We start from the raw sequence: 8,397 nt of genomic DNA on the forward strand, positions 1-8,397 counted from the left end.
GGTGCAAGGACTGTACAAGGATGAGACATGGAAGGCTAAACCCACAGGATTTCTGCCATCTTCAAATCTGCAGAAGACTGGTGCAAGAACAACACTGATAGTAATTTCCTGTGTTCACCAATAACAAGACCATTAGTAGTTAGTTACCTTAATACACAGCAAGGGAGACTAAAATTAGGTAGCAAGAAAAGCTCTCTCACTTGTAGGCTAGCTAGGAACTGAACAAATTCAGCAGCTTCCAGGATCCACCTCAGTGAAGCTCACTAAGAACAAGTTTGACAAGCAGCTATGGTGGACATGTTTGGTTTACTCAGTCCTGTCGCAGAGCTGGAGTAGGCTAGTCATTCTCTTGAGGTGCTTTCTAGCCCTGTGCTTACAAGTTTATCAGTTGACTTCACTAGGTAGGAATGAAAATGTCTTCTCTAATTTTTCTCTCCAGCACTTTCAATTAAAGCAACAAAGGGGGGAGGAGGGGGGGGGGGAGGAATCCTTCTTTTCCCCAACCTTCACATCTCACAGCTGATGAGTTCCCAGCCCTCAGAGTCAGCCTTTCTAATACTGAGAGAAATTATGGGAAATACAATGCTCTTGGAACACTTCACAGGTAGCTGTAGGAGTGCAGACTGTCAGCACAGGACAGCCTTGTGTGGGCAAAGTGAAGTATTTAACAGCTCACTGAATGCTCACAGGAGTGAAGCCTGTGCCATGGGCAAGGCGTGACAAGGTCAGTGTACAATATATGGCATGCCTTCATCCAATGAAAGGGTTACACAAATACGGCCTTTCTGCCCAGTCATCCTCCTGGAGCTCCACCACACTGGCTTGTCTATCAGCCTCCAATACTGGCTAACTACTTTCAGCTATGGCAAGAGAATAACTATGAACAGTGGCGTCCCCCCATCCCTCAGTGCAGAACCCCTTGTTAGCCTTTCAGTTCACCCTTTCATACACTGTTCCCCCATCCCTCCCTCCCCTCAATTTAAAAAATAAAAGGTTATTATTAATGCATGGTAGGTGATGGCATTGTGCATGTGTTTCACTTCCAGTTCTCTTCCCCTCTTCTCAGGCATCCTCCTTCTGCCTCTCCAACACTCCCCCTCCAAATCCATTCCATCAGTCCATCTCGCCTGCATGCCTGAGGTGCTGGTGCTCATTTGCCATAGACGCTCTCATCACTGTAGGCCACATAGAGAAAATAGTCCTCTTCATGGTTATCCTGCAAGGGGAGAAAGAAAGAAAGTAACACACCAAAGCCCTGTAACGTGCTACATGTGAAAAGCCCAGGGAGCACTGTAACAAGAGGGCATAACCTCTCTTTCACTATTTCTCCCCCTTTATATCAAATGCTTCACTTCTTCATACCAAAGCAGGTGTATAGCAACTCCCTCTCTCTGGCCACTGCTTCTTCATACCAAAGCAAGTGTATAGCAACTCCCTCTCTCTGGCTCTGCTTCTTAATTCATGCACATCACATTTCTGGATACAGTGAAATTACTTGAAGAGCCACAGCCAGAGTGTGCTGCAAATGTGCTACAGACACAGCTCTGACTGTTTCAGGCTAAGCAGTAGAATTTCAGCACTGGTACAGCCTTGAGATTGAGAGGAGACTTGGAAGGCTTTAACAAGTCAAAAATCACCTCTAGATACTTCAGTATTTGGTAAATGTGACTGTATTTTTCATTTTTCAGAACACTTTGGAAAGTGGCTGTATTTCTAGTCTTGGTTTACATATGGGCAGTAAAGCTGAGATGTTAAGTAATTACATGGAGACAAAAAGTCTGCAGAGTGCCAGGAAAAGAGTCCTCATCTCAGATTTGGACAGTCAGACATACCTTCCTGCTACATGTCCAGATGTGGAAAACTCCCTGTGTGTGTTAACCTTACATGATTTTCATCCATTCACATGCAAATTGTCCAATTACTGTCAAAACGTGACAGTAAAAAGAAAACCCTAACACAAGGTTCCCAGCACCATACTGGAGCTCTTCTATTAAAGCACACTAACACAGCAAAAGAACTCAAGCCAGGCTGCAAACCAGCTAATTGAGGACATTCCTCTGATGAGTACAGAATAATGCCTTTAAGGTCAATCAAATAACACTGCTCAGTAGAAATGCTGGGCAGCAATATTCACAGTGTCCTACAAGGTCCTCACATATACAGTGCAAGTGATGAAAAATTCTCAACAAAGAATAAGTGTTCCTTGACAATGGTTGCCCAGTGATACTGTGTTCTTTTACTAGCTAAAAGGAAATCTCTTTTGTATAAACTGGAAAGCTATAGTGTGTGTTCTACTCCCCTCCCCCCCCCCCCCCCCCCCCCCCAATCTTTCCACTGAGCTATAAAGAGGTTTATTTCATTACTTTGTTAAAGCAGCAGGAGCAACATATCACTGCTGAGGCAATCATTTACCATCTGATACAACAATCCTTTTAACTAGCAAACAATCAGTTAAAATGATGAGGCTCCTCGGGCTACCCTTTATAACTGCAGGATGGAACTTCCCTAAAGAGATGATGGAATACAGCCCAGGTGAAAAGGGTTTGTGTTCAGGCATCTACAACCAAGCTGCACCCATTGCCAGTAGACTAGTGGTCAGCTGTCCTTCAGTGAAAATGCACATTCTTCCAGATACTCCAACAAAAGAAAAAAGAGATGGGCCAGGCTTACCTCATACAGCTGGCCCATGGTAGCACTGGTGGGAGGGATGGTATTATTGACAAAGAAGAATAGGGCATCTTCTGGCCTCAGGTGGATCCGCTTTCGGATTAAGAAGTAGAATTGGCCAACTGAAGAGGAATAGAGAAGAATGCCTTAGGTGCAGAAAGAACATTTGGTTTGGGTTTTTTGGTTTCTTGTTTTGTGGTTGTGAAAACAACCTAACCATGGCTGTTTTCTTTTGGTGGTGGAAGTCATAGGCTGTATGTGAAAAGTAGGGGAAAATGAACAATGTAGGAAAGAAATTAGGAACTTCATGATTGCAACCACATTAGCAGCCAATCTACTTGGAGCTGGTATTTTCTCAGGTACATGCCTCAGGTATGTACCCTGCAAGTCCACACTCCACCTACTATGGTATTAAATACTCTACTACAGGGAGTGGTGGGAAGACGTCTAAATAGTTTAACCTTTAAATCCTACAGCTCAAAGACACCTTAGAGAATTTAGCCTTGGTGTAACTGGTCATACCATTCCTGAAAACAAATTCCTTACTATTTGCTTGAGCCACGTTGCACAAGAAAGTATTTTGCAATCCACTATATACTGCAAGAAAAAGAAATGTTGTTCCCTTACCTTGTTCGTGTTCTCAAATTAAAACAAATGTATTCACACACAAAATGTCTACGACCATTCAGAAAAGAAACTCTGTAGCTATGACTCCAACCACTCCATCCTGGAAAATTGTGGGACCATTTCAAGAATTTGTCTCTTCCTGCAACAAGGATATAGCCTCTGGCAACTACTCTGCAGCGAGGTCATCATTAACTGATGATTATGCTACTGCCTATGATACACAATTCAGCCATTTTCATCATGGTTAGAAGTCAGCTGTGACACATGCATGCTAAGTCAGTGTGATACCTTAGAAGATCTCAAAAGAATTCTGCATGTTGTAATCCAGGCTGTAAAGTGCATAAATATAACAAGGTGATGATAAGATGTGGAGCCTGCCTGGATATTTTCTTGGTGCTGATCATAGTAAAAAATACTTCTGAGACCTTCTCACTGAAAAATCAGGAAAAATGGACTTTGTTACCTGTGAGGTCAGAAGGCACAAGATACTTCCTTTTGTCTAGATCGGGTACTCTGGCTTTTGGTGCTTTTTCCACAATTACCTAGAGAGTCAGAGAATGCAAGAAATAACCCATGAGCATCGTAAGACAAAGTGTACCAAAAAGCATCAGTGAAAAAGGATATTACCCTTTGAGAGAGATGGTGCTACCAGGCATTAGAAATTTATTTAATCTATAACAAATACACAACATTAAAGCACAGATAGGTGAGAAGAAGACTTAAAATCGCGGGCAACAGCTGTGCTGGGAGCCCAGGACTGCAGCAGTAAGCATACTGAGTAAAAAACAGTCTAGAACAGGCATAAAAATAAACCATAATAGCCAAGGGAAAAAAAAATAAATTAAAAAAATCAGGTCACCTTGATGGTCCCAATGCAGGTTAATTTTGTATGTAGGAGCTACCAGGAGGCTAATACATGAACACAAGAAGCATCACAAGTTGAACTGTTTCCAGGTAACAGTTCCAAACTGATTGGCACAAAATCAGCCCTACTCCCAGGAGTCCCACATCCTAATTTCTACATTCACCAATACCAAGTGCTCTAGAATGAAGCAAAGAATTAAAGAGAAACTACAGCTCACTGGGGAATGTTTGGGTTTTTTTAATCCCCAGCTCTTTGGTAGTTATTTTCTACTGTGAAATCTGTATCCTTTAAGGCTATTTTCCCTACTTTATCTAGTTATGGGTATTTTCTTAACCATATAAATATCTAATACTTAAAATACAGGCTAACATCCAGGCAACTGGAGTCACTGGAGAGACCTCTGACACAAAATCCTAATCCTCATTATATTCTAATGTCATTACAACACATTAAAATATGAAGCTCAGCACCTTTAAAGTCAAACTGACCAAGAGATCTTCTGCTATAGGAACATCTTTGCTACTAGAGCTAGGCAAAATGCTTACCTCAGAAACAGGAAATATTCCAAAATGACCTGATCTTCTTCCATGAAAAGCCTTTGAAACCTTTGGAACTACTGGGTTTGTGCAGAAAACAACTGCAGGCAGGTTTATTTTATTTTGTTTTAATGATATGTAGTTTTGAACTGGTAAGAGATATATGACACAACTCCATCTGTGTGGCTTGCTGTTCTGCAGAAGCCATTTTGACCATCTAACAAGAAGCTGGATTTTCTAGATCTCCTCAGCTCGGTAATTCTGTTAGACCTTGTAACCGTAAATACTCCATCTGAGACACTGTGGGACTAATTTCTAAGGGTTTCATGCTCCCACAGCTCTTTGGCAATTCAAATCAGCAACTCTATTTGTTGTCTAACCAAAAAGGCTGTGGACTAAGCCTTCTCTTGGAAGCAAAATGGTGGTGTCACATCAGTGATACAATATACTAGAGAAAACATTATGATGATGAGCTTGGTGTATTTAGCCTGGCCAAAGTAGCTTGCTAACTTTACTCTTTCTACATCCAAGTGAGTATCTGCTAAGCATGTCATACCACGGAGATGCTAGCTTGGATGTCTCTTGCCTGTGCTCTATCTGGATGCTGCCAACACAGCCAAAACCCCTGAAAATTCTAAGTTTGTTTTTAAAATAGAAAAAGGGTTGTCTCTGTTACTGCAAGAACTTGAAGAACCTCTATTAGTACAAGGCATTCAAGCTCTTTCAGGCACCTTGTGGTAGGACATACATTTGCATACAAGACGCTGCTGGTAAATGCTATGAAGGAAGGAGAGTTTCACAATCTCACTGAACAGATGCAGGCTGAACAGCAACAGCACTTTGCATGTTTTTTCACCTGCACATCCAACAAGACAATACCTAACAGAAGAAACTGCAGTAGAGAGAAACCTTTAATTCTTACCTCCAATTTTAAAAACTACTGACACACACAGCTGCTATATCAGCAGCACGGATATGACCACCCTGACTCCAAAAAGGTGGCTTGTCGTTAGATAATAAAGGAAAATAAGTCACTGGCTATAGGGAAGAGGCGAGAGTTTTGGGGCTTCTAAACGCTAGTAAATATTTAAATTAGATCACCACTAAGCTTTAGAGATATCTTGCAAAGAGGCAGGGGAAGGAATGGAAGTGCTCTACTAATCTGACTAGCAACTGTAGTCAGTCTGCCTGATAACACAGGTATCTCTTCTGAAGCACACAAATAAACCTACAAACAAAATCCAAAGGGCAGATACAGATTATCTGTATGTCTATTGTTGCTGGGTGGTGACTGTGGTGAGGTGGGACCATGCCAGCAGTATAATCTCAGCAAAATGCTGAGATGTATCAGGGCACTGCAGTGTAGGCAGTCAAACAGACGTCATCTTCAAGGATCTTGCTGTTAGGAAGGGCAGAGACATAAGTGATGTCTGCTGCATTCATCTGCTCCTTACACAGCTCTGACCACAGGCTACCCCCAACAATTAACATCTGGGCCTCAGCATGTGTTGTTCTCACTTATCCTGAACTATAGCACATCATGTTATTTTGGTCATGGCTTTCTCCATAATGATCTGCCGGTGCCCCCCTACCTTGACCTCTTTTACCTTTCCCAGATGTAGTCTTGTGCTCCTCACACAGCTCTGCTGCATACATCTATCATGATCTGCTGTGCAATCTGCCATGTTAATCCTCAGTTTACCACTTGCCTCACTCCTGACCTCTGTGGTCTTCATCATATACCACAAAACCACACAAGACTTTTGCTCAACCTGCTAGGTTTGAGGGGTTCTCAAAACCAGCCAGGACAAATGTACCCGAATACTGACTTTCAAGAACTTTTGCAAGTCCAGTTGAGGACCGCTCCCGAGATGAAAAAAAATGGTGTCAGCCTGCAGGGAAAACATGTGGAGTAACTGTTACCCTTGTGCTCGGATTTATGGGGGAGTCTAAATTATTTTGCATGCAGTACCCGGGGCAGCAAATCTAGGACAGACCTCTCCAGTGGGGATGGAAAGAAGGCACATTTGCAAAACGTTTATTAAAAAGGAACACACACACACACACACAAATCCAACAACAAAAAACCCACAAAATCAAACCAAACCAAAAACCCACCCAAAACCCCCACCACAATTAATTCAATTTGTCACCTCTTTTCCCAACTATTATTAGTAATTATAAAGCTATAAGTTTTCCACAGGTACTCCAAAGGGACCAAAGGATGAGGAAGCAAAGTTTAGGTAGGAGATGACCTTGTTTTCCAAGTGACGTTTTTTTCCACAGGATGATTAAACAGGAGGGCAAGAAGCCTGAGAAGTATCTTATTTTTTTTTTCTCTCATGCAAAAGAACAGAGCGAGGCCGTGCCGGAAAAAAAAAAAAAGGCCAAAAGAAGGCAAAATAAATATAAAGGGAAAGGATCAGATGACAAGGATCTCGAGCTTGTTTTCCACGGAGTGTACCCGGCTCACCCACCTCATTGTTCTCCTCCATTTCCACAAAGGATGGTAAGCTCCCTCCCCATCCCCACGCACGCAGGCTCCCAGAAAAAGAGATTAGCAGCATTCCCACTGCCGAGTTACTGCGGATCCCAAGAAAGCCGGGATTCAGCCACCCACCGACAGAGGCCTTCCTTACACAATAACATCCCTAGCTTTGCGCTGAACACAAAAGCAGCCTGGGATTTGAAATCGGATCGTCACGACCGCAACCATCTTTACCGATCTCATTTGTTCTGCCTCAGAAAAGAATAAATACAAAGCAAGCAGCAGCCGGCAGCAAAGCCCAACAAAGGCTGACTGGTCTGCCAGGGAAGCCGCCCTCGTCACCCGCACTCACAGGGACTCTGTCGGGATATTTCTTCCTGATTTTCTCCCCTTCTTTTTTCCTGTACTCGAACGGGTGGTCTTCCTTGTACTGGAACTTCATGCTGCCGGGTTCTCACCGTCCCTCCCGAGGGCCGCCGCAGCCGCTTCCTCCCCTTACGGCCGGGTGCTCTGCGACCCACCCCGCGGCAAGAGCGGCGAGCGCAGCACAGCGCAGCAGCGCAACCCGGGCCCTACCACTGTAGCGCACCACCCGCCGACGCCGAGCTGCGCGCTGTACCGTCACGGGGAGGCACCCACCGCCACCCCCCCGCCGTCACCGTGCGGTCGGGGCGGGGCTCGTGTCCACACCGCCAAGGTGCGGACCATTCACGTACTGGGGGGGGGGGGGGGGGGGGGAGGGTCAAGAAAGGAGGTGCTCCTGGTTTGTTTGCGGCAATGAATAAAGATGGATGTAAAATATGCAATTTTATATATATATAAAATAAACGTTTATTTTAGATATATAAACGCAAACTAAACATACGTTGAGCAACGCTGCACCCACGCGTGAGTCGGCGGTTATAAATACAGCATGAGCAGGCACATAATCCAGCCGTGACTGTGGGGATGGACTCGTGGGAGCCGGGCTGCTTGTCACCCGTGCTCTTGGTGCCTCTGCTTGTCCTGACCTGTTCTTAAATGTCTGTGAGATGTAAGACCAAAAAAAGGCTGGGTTTCGTGCCCATCCCTGTTGCTGTTTGGATCTGGGTTACTGCCCTGTTCATGACAGCTCAGGTAAACAACAAGGAGCAGAAAGTTTGTCACGTAATGTGCCAGACCAGATGCACATTACAAACAGCAGGCAGTGCAAGGGAGCTGTCCTCAAACAAGCC

General features: G+C 44.1%; 1 protein-coding gene across 1 annotated transcript; it reads right to left on the bottom strand.

Moving 5' to 3' along the window:
* Positions 1–1,057: 1,057 nt before the first annotated feature.
* On the bottom strand, positions 1,058–7,716 carry GABARAPL1 (GABA type A receptor associated protein like 1). The gene is made up of 4 exons (XM_057429786.1): positions 7,536–7,716; positions 3,758–3,836; positions 2,671–2,789; positions 1,058–1,216 (listed from the first exon to the last, which is right to left on the bottom strand). The coding sequence occupies exons 1-4, from the start codon at positions 7,623–7,625 to the stop codon at positions 1,151–1,153; spliced, it is 354 nt and encodes a 117-aa protein (XP_057285769.1). The 5' UTR covers positions 7,626–7,716; the 3' UTR covers positions 1,058–1,150.
* Between the last annotated feature and the right edge of the window lie 681 nt (positions 7,717–8,397).

This window comes from Pezoporus wallicus, unplaced genomic scaffold (genome assembly GCF_028554395.1).
Source record: "Pezoporus wallicus isolate ANWC-B61680 ecotype Strahan unplaced genomic scaffold, APGP_CSIRO_Pwel_v1 scaffold_3294, whole genome shotgun sequence".
Lineage (NCBI taxonomy): Eukaryota > Metazoa > Chordata > Aves > Psittaciformes > Psittacidae > Pezoporus > Pezoporus wallicus.